This window comes from Gorilla gorilla, chromosome 13 (genome assembly GCF_029281585.2).
Source record: "Gorilla gorilla gorilla isolate KB3781 chromosome 13, NHGRI_mGorGor1-v2.1_pri, whole genome shotgun sequence".
Taxonomy (NCBI): domain Eukaryota; kingdom Metazoa; phylum Chordata; class Mammalia; order Primates; family Hominidae; genus Gorilla; species Gorilla gorilla.
The window spans coordinates 109,520,842-109,537,520 of record NC_073237.2 but is presented as its reverse complement, the minus strand read 5'-3'; the positions used below and the strand labels follow the sequence as shown (position 1 = coordinate 109,537,520).

Below are 16,679 nucleotides of genomic sequence, written 5' to 3'. Positions count from 1 at the left end.
GTAGAAATCTAAAACTGGGATGTTTTTCTAGAAGAGAATATAAGGGGACAAGGTGAAGTTCTAAAGTAAAAGAATGTCTGAAACTTTGGTCTTTGAACTATAGCATAGCAGATTACAGTCACTGTATATTGTACCTCAAGATTTTCTGTTTCTTATATGAAGCAGGAGGTAGAATAACTTTGTTTAGAGTTATAGCTTTGATTTTATGAAAAGCTTTGGTTTTATGAAAATAAAGAATGTTGGAAAAACATCCTAAAACTATATTATCCAAAAACAGCATGTTAATCAGGTGCAGTGAATCCTACGTTATCTGATTTTCATTGAGTACCTTGAGGACTATGGGGATGATTTGTAAGAAGCGAAGAGGCTGGATTATTTCTTGCAAAAGACCACTTTTTTTGTGGGAATAGATTAGATTTGTCTTAAGGTAGTTACTGGTTTGGAAAATGATATATTCTGAAGAGTGGTTAGTTTAGCTGCTTCAGACAAAAGAACATCAACCTCTGAGAATATTTGTGGAAATTAACTATATTTACTTATTCAATATGATTATAGGGAGAAGGACTCTTACTTTATTGCATAGCAGAGTGCTTTTTCTCCACAACCCACACCCTCAACTCTTGGCCTTCCGCTTACCTTTCCTTCCTCTTCTTTGCCTAGAAATCCTGTGTTGGAAGCAAGTTTAGGGCAGACAGTCAGCCTCAGTCTTCAATGAGGGACCCCGTACGTAGTAACCCAAATGCTCGTTCCTGTTTCAGGATGTGAACGCTCTGCGAGGAGGTGGGCAGCCTGTGGTGACTCCGTCCGTCCAGCCCTCTCTTCAGCCGGCCCATCCAGCGTTACCACAGATGACCTCACAGGGTAAGGAACCTCTCTGAGGCTCTGTGGCCTTGAACTGGGTCAGCACAAAAATTATCGTCACTGTTCCTTAAACTGTTAGGCTGCATTGTTTCAGTACTGAGGACTAAAGTGTAAATGTAAGAGTGTGACGCTTGTCAGTTTGTCCCTGGGTAAAGCATTTTCACACCCAGAGATGGACCTGGCTGCTGGTTGTGACTTCTGCTGTGTTGCACTGTCAGTTTTGGAAATCTGCACTCAGCTATTGAGACATCTCCCTGGGTGTGTTCTGCACTTCCTGTCGGATGGGATCCTAGGGCTGAGTCAGAAGCACATGAGAGCACCCAGTTTCCTTCCACTGGCTCATTCCTGAGACTGCAGTAGAGCTGAGTGTAGGGAGACTAGGCAAGGAAAATAGTTGAGTCTGAAGCATGATGGTATGTAAGGTGCTAGTCTAGACTCACACCAAGAAGCAAGGGTGGATAACAGTGAAAATGTCTCCCTTTATCTTAGCACCTCAGCCATCTGTTTCTGGGCTCCAGGCACCTTCTGCTGCCTTAATGCAAGTTTCATCTCTCGATTCCCACTCAGCTGTATCTGGAAATGCCCAATCCTTTCAGGTAACATTTTATAACCGTATTAATTATATCCTATAATTTGCTGTGGTTCTAGTCAGTCTCTTTTCTTCTTCCTGTACATTTCATACAGTAGCAGTTCCCCAAAGTCAGAGTTTGTAATTTTTTTCCCTTCCTTGGTTACCACTTTCTTATCTCTAAACCGGGCAAAGGATAACCTACGTTCCAGTGTCATAAAGATTAAATGCAAGAACAAGTAGAGCCCCTAGTACAACGTAGTAAAGATCCAATCAATGTTTGTTTCCTTTTCTTTTCACACATATCCAGTTGAAGCGTGTATATTCACGTTCTTCTGTATTCTTTTCTACTAAAAGTTGGCAGGCTAACATTCTGCAGTATATTCAGCAGAGTGGTATGGTTTATAAGTGGAACCATGTGGAAAAGGTAGCTGGACTCTGCTATCTAGTAAACTTTTCTTAAAGAAGGCTTTTTTCTTGTTATCACAGAAAACAATGGCAGCAGCCTGTTTGCCAAGGGTAGCAGACCCTTTCTTCTGCCTCAACACACTTGGTGGATAAGGCATATTGTCGCTGGTAACAGCTGCTCACTCCTTGTGATGCTTAATGGAGGTGTGGGAATGATGGTGGATAGGCTATGCCTCATTAACGTGGGGAGTCTCGAAACTGGAAAAAGTCCCACTGTTGCCCTCTTTCTCCCCATCCCTCCTCTCCTCCATGGAGAATTACTATGCTGTAGATTAAGAATTTTTTTTAAGTGGATGCGTAGTTATATCTATCCCTGGAAATGAGCTAGACTTCCTTATTTCAAGGAAGAATTACCATCCTCATTAAAATAAAAGCTGCTGTTTATTAAGCGCTTACTATCTGTCAGGCCTGTAACTTACTAGCTTTTCAGAACTTTACCTATCTCACTTCATTTAGTCCACACAACAGCCCTATGAAGTGATATTATTATCTTCCTCTTACAGTTGAGGTGACCGAGGCTCAAAGGAACATGAGAGCTCTTGGTCTCACGGATTAGCTTCAGAATCTAGCAGGGGAGAGGCATCCTTGGAAATTGGCAGATTTGGTTTGGAATCTCAATGAGCACTTCTTCTTTGAACTCAATGGAAGCTAAGCAGAGTTTATTAATCTAAAAACTTCTTAGACAATAGACCTGATAATGGGGAATGAATCCCTGCTTAATTAAATCATCTCACCAGATGACTGGGTAGTGACCTAAGATATACTTTCTTCAGTTTCTGGGTAGGATTTTAGTGACTGGTTTCCCCTGGGATACATAGATAACTCTCCTGCTGCAGTCCTTACCCACTGCCAAACCCAGATCTCACCCATCTCTAGCTTCAGTAAGTTTGAGTCTCCTCCCAGCTCATCCACTTTATTCCACCAAAGAAAAATGTGAACAAAAAAGAAAGACATGAATGTTTTATCAACCAGTGGTAACTCGTCAGTTTCTCAGCCCTATGCAGGTATGCAAGCCTACGCTTATCCCCAGGCATCTGCCGTCACCTCCCAGCTGCAGCCCGTTCGGCCTTTGTACCCAGCACCGCTCTCTCAGCCTCCCCATTTCCAAGGTAGGGAGTAATTCCCTCAGTTTCTCATCTTCTGCTCTTGCTGTGCTTTCCCTCTTGCTCCTCCTTCATTTTCACGCCAACAGCTCTCTACTCATTGTTTCTTCTCTTTTTTAACAGCTTTGTTGAGATATAATATATATTCCACACATTCATTCATTTTAAATGTGCAATTCAAAAGTTTTTTAGTAAATTTGCAGAGTTGTGCATTCATCACTACAATCCTATTTTAGAACATTTCCGTCATCCCCCAATGTTTCCTTGTGTCCACATTCTGTGTTTTTTTCCTTGGATTTTCTCCCCTGGCCCTTTTAATTCCTCTGTTAGAGTAGCTAGAGTTTAGAGAAAATAGTAAAAGAGCAAAACATTGGAGGAAATTGGGAGAAAGTTGAATACTGTAGGTGTTTAATATCTCTAATGAAAGCTACTCTGTTAACATTTTTGAATTATGAAAATAAGAGACTTTTATTAAAAAGTCAAGCAGTACAAAAGGGTGTAAAGTGAAAAGTTACTGTCCTTCCCCTCCATAAACCCCCTGACCTTGGGAAACTGTTGTTAACAGTTACTTGGGTAACTTTTCAGATATTTTGTATGCATGTACAAATGTGAGTATCTAATGTAAAAAAATCAAACCAAGATAAAGTGTAAACTGCTATGATGGAATCCTGCCTTGTTCTGCTATTAGTCTTCTGTTTAGTAATCAGCTTTGGTATTAGGACAGTGGTAGGAAGAAGCCAGTATGTCCTGCAACATAATTTGTCGTTCTGGACTGGTCAGGATTTCCTGAATGCAGCCTTTATCTGGAAGCTCTGCCCTTCTCCATCTGGGATGTGCTTTTTCATCCATCAAAACTGTCATCTCCCTCTGTGAAGCCTTCCCTGACTATTCTCTGTCCCTCTTTCCTCTCTTCCCACAAACACAACTGTGTACGCATGTCACCAAAGAGTTAATCATGCTTTTCTCTGTGCTACTTTTATACCTAGTATATGGTCCATTGTTTTGCACTTAATACACTCTCTTGTAATGATTTGTTTACATGTCAGTCTCCCAGCCAGACTGAGAGCTCACCAAGGGCAGAAGCCGTGTTTTGTTTACTGCTGTATTCCTGGTACCTGGTACAATGCTTGGCATACAGTTGGATGAACGGGAAAGTAATCTGAGCTGCCGGTGCTGTGGCAGTGCAAAGTGGGCATATTTGTGCCCTTGGACCAGATGTAGCCCTTGATGCACTTTGCAGGAACACGGCTTAGTTATTGTTTACTTTGAAGCCCTTTTGCCTCTACTCTCTCCCATATATCTTCTCCTGACAGGGTGAAGTCACCTATAGCATTTCCTAGTGTATGGAAGTATTAATTTCTTTCTTTACTGGAAGAGCTACTAGCTTTTCTTCATACAGTTTCCTCTGCTCCAGTTTCATAAGTTTCTTTTTGGCTTATATCTGTTTAGGATCAGGTGATATGGCTTCATTTCTCATGACTGAAGCCCGGCAACATAACACTGAAATTCGAATGGCAGTCAGCAAAGTGGCTGATAAAATGGATCATCTCATCACTAAGGTGACTGAATCAGAGTTGGGGTGATGTTGAAAATGGGGATGTAAACAGGGAGCAGCCAGAGCTGTAGGTAAACTCTTCTTTGGTTTACTGCATTGGTAGTAGTGAGAGGTTATTTCCCTACAAGCATAGTTATAATTATGTTGGGATCCAGTTAGTAGGAGAAAACTCTAACTTAACGGTTAGAGATTGTCCCAGGAACTCATTAACCCCCTTAACAACAGGGTCAAGTCTTGGGTAAATTGTATTTCTTCATATTATAATTTCTCACAAGGTCTTTCTGGTATCCCTTTTGTAGGTTGAAGAGTTACAGAAACATAGTGCTGGCAATTCCATGCTTATTCCTAGCATGTCAGTTACAATGGAAACAAGCATGATTATGAGCAACATCCAGCGAATCATTCAGGTGAGGGTGATTAAGAACATACCACTCAGGCTGAAGGTCTTACCCATCCTCTCTTCTCAGGGGTATTACTCTTTAACACCTCCACCCCAGAAATAGCCTGTGATAAACGCTACACTGGGTTAGACAATTCTAGAAAATCCATTATGGCTTAATTCTGTCCAAGTGACTTATCACTATATATTCTGAAGGAAACATTGCTTTTTTGACCATACTTCAGAATTTCACTTCTTTTTTTAGCCATTTATTCACTCAATCCATTGGACCTAGTGATTTGTATCCATCAGGTATAATCTGATGTGTTGTTTTAACATACATGTGGACATAAGTTCTAGTGTTTTGTCTCAAAACATGTTAACAATGTCACCTGTCAGTTTAAGTTGATTCTCTTCTATCTGGCACTTTTCTCCCAAGACACTTAAATTGTACAACACATATTTTGAATTTAGGAAAATGAAAGATTGAAGCAAGAGATCCTTGAAAAGAGCAATCGGATAGAAGAACAGAATGACAAGATTAGTGAACTAATTGAACGAAATCAGAGGTAATGACAGGTACGGGGCCTGGCTAGGATGGACAAAAGGGTTTATTGTGTATATGCCCAGCTTAAGTACACATATTTGTTTAGGGCAGTACGTATGTATTTCTGCCATTTCTGTTTCCTGCCTGTCATGTGAATTATTGCCTGTTTTCTGAGAGGCATTGCAGTAGAAGGAGCTCAGTAGGCTGTGATGTAGGGCAGACCTGTGTTTGATTCCTGCTCTGACCCTCATTCATTTTGTGGCTCTGGGCATGTTATTTATTCCTGCTGGCCCTAGTTTCTTTATCTTTAAAACTGGTATTATTACTTACAGAACTCTGGTGTCAACTCTTCTCTCTTCTGTGTGGGCTAACTCTATTTTATCCATCAGAACTCAGCCAAAACTTCACTGATTCCCGTGTAAGACCTAAGGATTTTGTACTTTTTGTAGATGCTTCTGAAGATTTGGAGGGTGGGTGGGGAGGATGAGTGGAACACATCACAACACAGCGTTTCACTTAAAAAAAAATCATTCTCCCATATTTCTCTTCTCCGCTGTCTGTTGTCTCCCACATGACAGAGCTGGGGGAATGGCTTCTCTTCTTCCCTCTTTCTTATAGCCTCCTTACTCCTGTCTCTTTCCTACTCATTCCCGTTATCACACACCCTTCACATTGTTGTCCTCTCCATTATTCAGGGTAGTTCACTGCTGGCCCAGGTTCCTGCTTCCAACCTGATTTCCTTAGATCTCACTACTTCAGATCTAAGGAAAAGAAAATGCTTTCAGATTGCTTTTGATGAAGGTATAGAGCAGCAATGTTGTGAGGACAGAATGGGCATTGGGTTGTGCCTGCCATACACTCAGTGCTTGATAAATGTTTTCTTTTTCCCTGTTTCTTTCACAGGTATGTTGAGCAGAGTAACCTGATGATGGAGAAGAGGAACAACTCACTTCAGACAGCCACAGAAAACACACAGGCAAGAGTATTGCATGCTGAACAAGAGAAGGTAAAGCAACTGGGGAGAGAAAAGCCCAGATCAGGATGGGTAGAGCTAAGGAATGGTCCCGTGTACATACTCACCAGTCGGCTTTCCAACAGAATTTTTGCAGTCACTGCAAAAAGAACTAGATATCTCCCAGCAGGTTTTCATGTATCCATCATCTACATTTCTGTTTTATAATATGCTTCGCAGTAAGGTGACTCAAAAATAATCACTGATCTTAGTAATTTGATTAGTTAAGAATTACACAGCTTATTAGAAACTAAATTTATTCTGTTGACAAAATCAACAGAAAATTTCCTTTATGCCAGGTGACAGATGTGTAGGTTCTTTTTAGTGGAATTTAAGATTGTTTGCTCCTTCATCTGTGTCTGCCAAAGCATTTTAGAGTACTACTGTTTGACTTCAATCCTTTCAAAACCAGGAATTTTGACCTATTCCTGCAGTAGCAGTAAGTAGTGGGTCTTGGGTTGGGATCTGCTGATTCTGAAGCTCGCTTCTCCCCTTGCTCCAGTGACGTTCTTTATCCTGAATGGATTCCTTCTTGTTTGGGCTACCACTCATCAGCTAGGAGATCCTGACTTTTTCATCTGCTGTCTTTCTTCTCAGAGGTTTAGAACTCGTTTATATTTTGTATTTGTGTTTTCCTTGAAAACATGAAAAGTTAGATTGAACACACTTGTAACTTGTGGAGTTTACTCACTTTCTCATATTCTGTAATGAGGATTCCTTACTATGTCTTATGCTAATCTTTGTCTTCTCTTAGCCCTAGAATCCAGGCAAGCAGTGCCTCATCCTGCACAGCCCTGTCCAATCCTGACCCTGTTCTGTTCCCATTACTTTATACCATTTCTTATTTATGTGACTGACTCCTGATGCCTAGGTCAACATCAGCAGCCTGTAACATTGTTATCATCAGGTAGTACTGAAGTCACTTCACCACTCCCCACCCACTAAATGCACGTTTTACTATTTCTCCTTCCTCTACTTTTATTTCTTCTCTTCCTTTCCTTTACTCCTTTTGTTTGCTTGTTTGTTTTTTCTTTATAAAGGGCATTAAATATATTATTTGGCCTCACTGTTACTATTCAGGGCTAAAATGATTACTGTAACTTGTTCCAGATCAGTGGTCCACAAACACTGGCTGCCTCAGACTTACTTGGGGTGCTTGATTAAAACTAGATATTCTTAAATCCCGAACCTCCAGAGATTCTAATTTAGTATATCTAGCTGGGGCCTGAATCTGAACTTTTAAAAAGATCCTATAGATTCCAGGTGTAGGAATTACTGCTCTTGTCAGTGATTTCTTTTGTCATAATCTCTGGAGGGGCAGCATTTTTAAGAAGTTCAGCATGTGATTCTCATGTTGAGAAGCACTGTTTTGTGTGTGTATGTGTTCCAATAAAACTTTATTTACAAAAATAATAGGTCAGTTTGGCTCATAGGTCATAGTTTGCCAGCCCCTGAATTAGCTCAATAATCTACCCAAATGTTTTCATGTTGATAAACCCCAGAGATGTCTGATACCATGCACTGAACCCAGTAGATGCTCTATTTATAATAGCAAAACAGTAGAAGTAATAATGACAATAGTAATCACAGCTAATATCTGCCACAACCCACTGTGTTATAGATACCATGCTTCACACAAATTTTTTAGGGAATCTCTTGATGCATGTGACTGGGATGCCAAGTACCACATGTTTTACTTGATCATCTTTATTTCAATGAAACTTTTTGAGCCTTGACTCTCCCCTGTTTTTCTTTTGATCCACTTCTCACTTAACAGTTTTCCTGGTGATATCTCCTTTTAAAGGGAGATGGGCAAGGTCCCTTTGTCCCTGGAGGCAATTTTCTGCCTTCAGACACAGCTCAGAAAAGTATGGTTAAGGGCTCAATGAATATTTGGTAAATGAAATTATTTTTCACTGTGATATAATAGTACCACAAAAAATCGTGGAATAATGGCTAAAACTGGAAGAGCTATTAGAGGTTGCCTTCTTAGTTTAACCTTTTTATTTTACAGGGACAGACCAAGGCTCAGAGAATGAAAGGGTAAAAGACCTGCATAGGACCCCATTTCCATTCAGCTATATTCCTTTTCCTGTGTCAAATTATTATCTCTCTTGAGTACTATTTTCCTGCTTCTACCTTGCATGCTTTTTTTCACTGTTTTTCTGAACTGTTAGTTCTTCCTGTCATTGCTTTCTTTTTCTCACTCTCCATGTCAGCAGTAGAATTTGATCCAGGGTAGGAACCAGGGAGCCATCCCATCCACTGTGTAGATTTTTTTGTGTTTTCCCTTCTCACTTGATTATACCCTGACCTTAAAAAAAAATTATAAGTACACCTATGCACACACACACACACACACACACACACACACATTTTTTTCTGATCATAAAAGTTGCATCTGTTCAGTCTGGAAAATTTAGAAATACAGATAAGCAAACATAAAATATAAATCCTTCCACTCAAAAATAATGATTATTAATATCTTATCCATTCCCTTATTTTCTGTGTACATGTACATTTGGGGGACAGCATTAATTTTTATGCTTCTGAGAGGCCTTTCTAGCTAAGGACCTGAGATAAAAGAGCTTTTGGGTGATTTTCCACTCTGCTTAACCTTTAGCAAGACAGTGACCCTCCATTTCATTGGCACACCTTTGGAATTTGTCCCTTCCAGTGTTTTAGCTGCTGCAAGTCCTTGTGAGAGAGGTGCATGTTCTGTTATTAGTGAACTCTCTGAGCTATGAATAGATGCAAAGCTCTCTGAGCTCTGAGTTAGTTTTGTTTTCATTAGGCCATTTGAAGCAGGACAATGAGTAGATGAAAGCCACTCCTATGTCTGGAAGTTCTAGATTTCATTGTCATCTGTGTTTAGCAGGTGAAAACCTAAGGCTACTGAATAGCAAAAATAAGTATCTTAAAGCTTAGTCTAAAGGTTACATATACTCTCAGATACTCATTTATAGCCTATTTATTTTTATTTATTTTTTAAAGTGAAAGCAAGTTTATTAAGTGAAGGAATAAAAGAATGATTACACCACAGGCAGAGCAGTGGCATGTTATTTTTATTTTATATACAATTTTATTTTCTTGTTTTTTTTTTTTTTTCTTTTGAGACGGAGTCTTGCTCTGTTGCCCAGGCAGGAGTGCAGTGGCACGATCTCAGCTCACTGCAACCTCTGCCTCCCGGGTTCAAGTGATTCTCCTGCCTCAGCCTCCGAGTAGCTGGGTTTACAGGCGCCCACCACCATGCCTGGCTAATTTTTGTATTTTTAGTAGAGACCGAGTTTCACCATGTTGGTCAGGCTGGTCTCGAACTCCTGACCTCGTGATCTGCCCGCTTCGGCCTCCCAAAGTGGTGGGATTACAGGTGTGAGCCACTGTGCCCGGCCTTTATTTTCTTTTTTTAGGAGAGTCAAAATATCAGATTTTAAATGCAATCTATAAAACTGATAAAGACTTTGGAATAAGGCGAGGAATAAATATATTTAAAACAAGTGGGTACAGTGAACACAGTAAGAAGAGACAAATGATAATAAGGAAATAGACAACTGTAAAAATGTATGTAAGGTATAATAGAGACAGGCATAGTAGCTTGCACCTGTGGTCTCAGCTACTCCAGAGGCTGAGGTGGGAGGATTGCTTGAGCCCAGGAGTTTGAGGCTACAGTGAGCTGTCATGTTATTGCACTCTAGCCTGGATGACTGAGCGAGACCCCATCTCTAAAAAAAAAAAAATTTAAGTATACTAGTATAGGTATAATAGTATAGGAGTCATAATAGTAGTAGTAATATAATTGTATAGGAGAGATGGTCCACCCCATAATTTGAATTTGGTTTAATGCAGGTTGAAGGCAGCCATAACTCCCTGTTTACTAGTTCAGTCTACATAGAGTTATGTGAGGTTGGTTCATCACCTGCATGGAGAACACCTATGTTTAAAGTGACATCATACTTTGTTATTATTCAGGCCAAGGTGACAGAGGAGTTAGCAGCGGCCACTGCACAGGTCTCTCATCTGCAGCTGAAAATGACTGCTCACCAAAAAAAGGAAACAGAGCTGCAGATGCAGCTGACAGAAAGCCTGAAGGAGACAGATCTTCTCAGGGGCCAGCTCACCAAAGTGCAGGCAAAGCTCTCAGGTATGTGCTAGGTGGGGGATGCTGGGATTGTTGCCATTTAAACTCAAGGAATTAAGCTGTTTTCTTCCTCTCAATCTTTTTGGCATGATGCTCATGAAGTTTTTGAAGGACTGCACCAAAAATTAAAGGAGACTAGTATAAAACCTACATGATTGTTTTACAGAAGGAACAGCAAAAGAACTGACTATTCATGTGGAATTGATCGGTGCCACAGTTCCCTTTTGTTTGGGGAGGTGTTGGCTTCAAAATCTTTGGTACTTATGATTGGCTTCAAATGCCTGGAATAGTTGATGTGTTGTTCTAACTCATGACTCAGTGGAAGTTTAAAAAAGAAATGCTTCCTGGTGTGGTTTCTTCTTTCCTAGAAGATGGATTGCAACTCTTCAGCCTCACACTCAAGGCCCATCCTGCTTGGCTTGTCTCCCGTTATATTGTCCAGTTCATCCTGGCCCCGACCATGCCAGCAAGCCTGCTGGCTGCTCTTCAGCTCATCCTGTAGTTCTTGTCTTGCTTCTTATCCATGCTATTCTCTGGACTTGACATGCCCACCATTACCAATATTCGCTTTTAGTCCTCTTCAAAATCTGCCTCTTTCAGAAGCTTTCCTAGTTTTCTCTAGAACATTTGATCTCTTTTAAAAAAAATCCTTTATCTCATAGCGCATTATTATAACCCTTATCACAGTTTGATAAGCATGGTGTTTTGCTCATCTTTGTAAAGTCCTCTCCTCCATATTAGTGTTAGTTCAGTGCCTGGCAAGACATGGTGATTGGATAGAAGATTTGTGAAGACCAGCAGGTTGATTAATCTACCTTGGTTTATGGAAACAAATATGGAAGGCAGACATGGGACTAGTGGGCAGGGGGTAGCTGGAGCAGCAGCAGAGTTGGGTGGAAGCAAAGTTCATTTGCCTAATAGAGAACTAAAAAACAATGATGTCAATTGGTAAGGTGCTACCTTGAAGATACATCCCTTCCCTTTTATTTTTTTAAAAATTTTTTATATTTTGTAGAGACAGGAGTCTTACTATGTTGACCAGGCTGGTTGTGAACTCTTGACCTCAAGCCATCCTTCCGCCCTGTTCTCCCAAAGCATTGGGATTAACAGGCATTGGCCATTGCTCCCAGCCCATCTCTTCCCTTTTAGAGCATGACTGGGCCCACATGAGGCAAATGTGTTAGACAGTCTTAGATTTGAATGTTGTTCAGATGTCTCATTTCTGCTTTTGTGGTGCCTTATGACAATTACCTCAAGAGTCATAAGAGTCTCAAAAGTTTCCCAAACAAATTTTATTTATTTCAAAGAGCTTTATTTGAGAAGGGATGCTTTGAAAGCAAATTCTTGGTAGAATGTCCCAGCTACCAAGAAAGTTGAGACTATCTTACTCAAGCAGTGAGAAAGAACCTGGACTAATACTAAACAATGATTGGTCCAGCGTGTTAAGATGGTGGCCAAAATGGAATTGTGGGAGTTATCTGTTTCAAAGGTCATTTCTGACTGCTGGGAACATGTCCTTTCCATTTCGTATGTGGAGAAGGTGACATGTATACACAGAGATGACTTTCTATGGGATAAATATGGGTTGATGAGGGAGTCAGCTGACGGCTTGACAAATCTTATTGCTGGTCAGTGAGGTGATGTTGAAAGAAGTGAGCAGAGGCCGCTTGTGTGGTAGGATTGGGAAATCAAAGCACGCGGCTTTGAAAGAGCCACTGGGGCCAGGCGCAGGGGCTCACGCCTGTAATCCTAGCACTCTGGGAGGCTGAGGCAGGAGGACTGCTTGAGCCCAGGAGATGGAGGCTATAGTGAGCTATGATCACACCACTGCACTCCAGCCTGAGTGATGGAGCAAGGCTCTGTCTCCAAAAAATAATTTAAAAAAAGAGCTGCTGGGATAACACATAGCCCATTACAGCTTTGGTTCTGTAGCGAAGTCTCTCTGCTCCTGTATCCCAGAGCTCCAAGAAACCTCTGAGCAAGCACAGTCCAAATTCAAAAGTGAAAAGCAGAGCCGGAAACAACTGGAACTCAAGGTGACATCCCTGGAGGAGGAACTGACTGACCTTCGAGTTGAGAAGGAGTCCTTGGAAAAGGTAAGCTCTACAACCCAGTTGGCCAGATAAACATTTTTATTTTCCTTTTACAAATTACAATAGTATGTGCTTATTGTAACAAATACAAATCATATAGAAAAGTGTAAAATTAAAAAAAAATTTTCCCCGCTCTAATCTCATACATTGAAGGTGACAGTTATAGTGTATGATCCTTCCAGATTGTTTTCTGTATGTAGAAAACATACATTCACACTCTCACACACATACATGTATGTATACTGACAACTTTTTTTACAGTAATGGTATCACGTTTAATGTTTTTTAGGAAAATATCATGGACTGGTACTACATAAGAAGGAGATCTTTCTCACTCGTATTTAACTGCTGCATAGTAGCCTACTATGAGGCCGTACCATAATTTGTTTAATTATTTGCCTATTGATGGATATTTATGCTTTTATTTTTTCATTATTTTAAGCACTGCTCCTATGGACATTCTCATATTATATAACTGTTTTTGCAAATTTGTTTGAGCATTCCTATGTGATGGATTGCATGAGTAAGAATCATGGGATCAAAGGGAAGGCTACATATTTGAATGTTTATAAATATTACCAGATTATCCTCAAAGAATAGTGCTTACACTTTCAGCACTATGTGAGTGAGCCCATTTGTCACATTATTCACCACTCTACATATATCACTTTTTCTAATCTTCATTAGTCTGACAGGTGAAATATGTTATCTTGTTTTAATGTGTATTTTTATTAGTAGTAAAGCTTTCATATATTTAATACCTATTTGTATTTCTTATGTAAATTCTCTCTTTAGTGTCCTTTATCCTTTTTCCTATTATTAGTTTGATTTGTAAACCCTTTTAAGGGTATCAATCCTTTGTCAGTCATAGATGTTGTAAATATTTTTCTAGCTTGCTGTCTTTTAACTTTATTTGTAGTAAGTATCTTTTGTTCGTTAAAATTTTAATATCAGGAAATACTAAGTGAACAAAGTGAGAACATTTCTATCTTGTCTGTTCTGGAATAGTTTAAATATGAAAATAATAAACTGCCCCTGAGGCTTCAGTAAATCTCATTAGGTAAAGCTGTTTTGGCCCAGTGCCTTTTAAGAGGGTAAATCTTGGTCTGCAATTGCATTTTTTTCCAGGATTTTTTCCATTTTATTTATTTATTTTTGACCAATTCCTTCTAACCTCTTGGCTGTTTTCAGTTTGTCATTACTATAGATACTACTACAGTGACCATCCTTGTAACACACTCTTTATGACTATGACTTATTGAATCCTTAATTACAATTTGTGGAATTTCTGGATACGTATGTTTTTAAAGGCTTTTCACAGGATTACTATCCAAAGAGAGTATATCCATTCATTTTCTTACTGTCAGGGTATGAGAATGTCTGATTTCCTGTACCTTTATTAAAGTTAGGATGTTCCCTAGCTCTTAATAGAGGGGTAGATACAGCTCTTCTTGTTTTCCTTCTCCTGTCACCATTTTCCTCACCCAGTAGCCAAGAATGTTAAATATTTAGGTGAAAATTCAACTAAAAAATGGAGTTTTCAGAAATGGAGTAAGGATTCCACAAGGTAATTAACTGCCACCGCCATCATCCCTTTTTATTCTCTGTTAACAAGCTAGAGCTGATGATGGTTCTCTTGTTCCTAAGAACCTCTCAGAAAGGAAAAAGAAGTCAGCTCAAGAGCGTTCTCAGGCCGAGGAGGAGATAGATGAAATTCGCAAGTCATACCAGGAGGAATTGGACAAACTTCGACAGCTCTTGAAAAAGACTCGAGTGTCCACAGACCAAGCAGCTGCAGAGCAGGTAATGGGAAACTGAAGCACTTTGGAAATAGAGGGAAGGTGTGAAGGACTCAGAGAGAAAAGCTTCTGGTTTCTTCCTTACCCTTTAGGATGACATTTCTCATAACTGATACTCTCACTTTGGAGAAAGGTAGAAAAAGTAATCCAGATATGTGCAGGAGAGCCAGGAATCAAATGGAGAATCTTCTTTCTTTTTTTTAAAGCTTAGTTAATATTTAATTACATAAGTAAAAATGAAAAATAGTTTCCTTACAAAACAAATTCCAAACATGGTAAGGCCAAAACCATCAACCATCGGACACCATCCTTCAGGTGCATTATCATCCTTGAAAAGAAGGGATTGATTTAGGTCATCAGGAAGGGAACCAGGGATGGTGGCAGGACACAGCTGGATCTCTAGTCTATGCAACAGCAACCTTTCTCATTATAAGCTTAAAATTTATATGCATACATTTGTTTAATTAGAGTGCATTGGTGCCCTCAATTTGACCACCTCTGGTAATTTTGGTGAAAAAAAGTTTCTGAACCTATAAAGTTTAGGGTTCAGACCCCAAAAAGCAGTGATCACATGGCCCTGCCCTCCAGGGACCTATCTAGATAGGCACACTTTTGTCTGCTTGGAGTACCTTTTGGAGTCCTGACAACCAATGACATCTTAAGAAGTGCATTTATTTTAAAAGTAATGAGAGTCTTTTAAACAGTTTCCCAGTTAAATCTGGGCTGTTAGCTTATTCTTTTGCTTTTTGAAAGATGGGTTTCCCTAGGTGCAATGGAATCTCACTCCCCCACCCCCAAGGATGATATGGTCATTACTTTCTCTTGGCAGCTGTCTTTAGTACAGGCTGAGCTACAGACCCAGTGGGAAGCAAAATGTGAACATTTGTTGGCCTCCGCCAAGGATGAGCACCTGCAGCAGTACCAGGAGGTGTGCGCACAGAGAGACGCCTACCAGCAGAAGCTGGTACAACTTCAGGAAAAGGTACATATTTTTCTTGAGTCAGACAGTTTAGGCAGCCCAGTTAATTTGAGGCAAGCAGGCTGTTTGAGTCCTGTCGATCCTTCTGAGCCTGAAAGTTATTAATATCTAGAAGACAAAACCACACTTGTTTAGCTTGTCAGTTATCTTTCACATACTTACGTGGGGTGATAGGTCAGTGACCTGGAAAAAGAGAAAACAGCACTAGTGTTCCGGAACATGTTTCCCATTTTATTGGATCCTTCATTTATTAAGCAAATATTTATTGAGAGTCAGTTGTATTCCATCCAGTGTGTTAAAGGAAGTGCATACAAGGAACCCTTCCCTCATGTATCTCACAGTCAAGAAAGGGAGACAAAGAAACAAAGATAGGTGTTAAGTGCTATGGGGCCCAGAAGAGGAAGTACCCAGGGAGAGCTGGGAAGGTTTCCCAAAGGCGGTAACATTTGAGCAGAGCCAAGAAGGACAAATAGCTTTGGTAAGGCAGCAAAGGAGGCAGAACATCCAGGGCAAAGGCACTGAGATAGGATGGAGGCTGGGGTGTGGTGGGATCATCAGGCCTGAAAAAGAGAGATGGGACATGGCTTAGGGTCATGGTGTGAAAGTCCATATTCGAGGTCAGTTTCTTTCCTTAAAGTGTACAGTTGAAAACTTTTGGCTCAGAGATCTTGGAGGCAATCTTGCAGACGAATGACAAATGGGTTGCTGTTAATGCTGAATGTTTATGTCTAAATGACTAGTTATTACCTACCCTCCTGCTCTTTTTTCATTATATTTTTTACCTGATTGGGAACAAGGCAAGCAACCTTCTTGGGAAAGAGAAAGTGAAGTTTTGCATTGAAGTCGAATGATGAGGAGATAGAACTCTCTGAGGCAGAGGGTCTTGGGTGGGGGCTGAGGGAGTGGACACCAGCAGACCTAGGCGAGGTTAAGACTTGATGTTTAGAGATTCTGGAGAGGATGTGGAGAAATAGGAACGCTTTTACACTGTTCGTGGGAGTGTAAATTAGTTCAACCATTGTGGAAGACAGTGTGGCAATTCCTTAAGGATCTAGAACTAGAATTACCATTTGACCCAGCAATCCCATTACTGGTTATATACCTAAAGGATTATAAATCATGCTACTATAAAGACACATGCACGTGTATGTTTATTGTGGCACTATTCACAATAGCA

At 40.2% G+C, this 16,679-nt stretch overlaps 1 protein-coding gene across 3 annotated transcripts in view; it reads left to right on the top strand.

Annotated features, from left to right (window-relative positions):
- The window catches only part of FKBP15 (FKBP prolyl isomerase family member 15), a 55,287-nt gene that overhangs the window by 31,754 nt on the left and 6,854 nt on the right, over positions 1-16,679 (top strand). For 2 of the 3 annotated variants that reach the window (XM_004048462.5, XM_019033398.4), the window contains exons 13-23: positions 759-861; positions 1,351-1,457; positions 2,892-3,006; positions 4,450-4,559; positions 4,855-4,962; positions 5,409-5,503; positions 6,385-6,487; positions 10,463-10,634; positions 12,591-12,727; positions 14,372-14,527; positions 15,353-15,505. In XM_004048462.5, coding sequence (XP_004048510.2) covers positions 759-861; positions 1,351-1,457; positions 2,892-3,006; positions 4,450-4,559; positions 4,855-4,962; positions 5,409-5,503; positions 6,385-6,487; positions 10,463-10,634; positions 12,591-12,727; positions 14,372-14,527; positions 15,353-15,505 — 1,359 coding nt within the window. The remainder of the gene's footprint in view (positions 1-758; positions 862-1,350; positions 1,458-2,891; positions 3,007-4,449; positions 4,560-4,854; positions 4,963-5,408; positions 5,504-6,384; positions 6,488-10,462; positions 10,635-12,590; positions 12,728-14,371; positions 14,528-15,352; positions 15,506-16,679) is intronic. The other variant, XM_019033399.4, reaches the window with a different exon arrangement.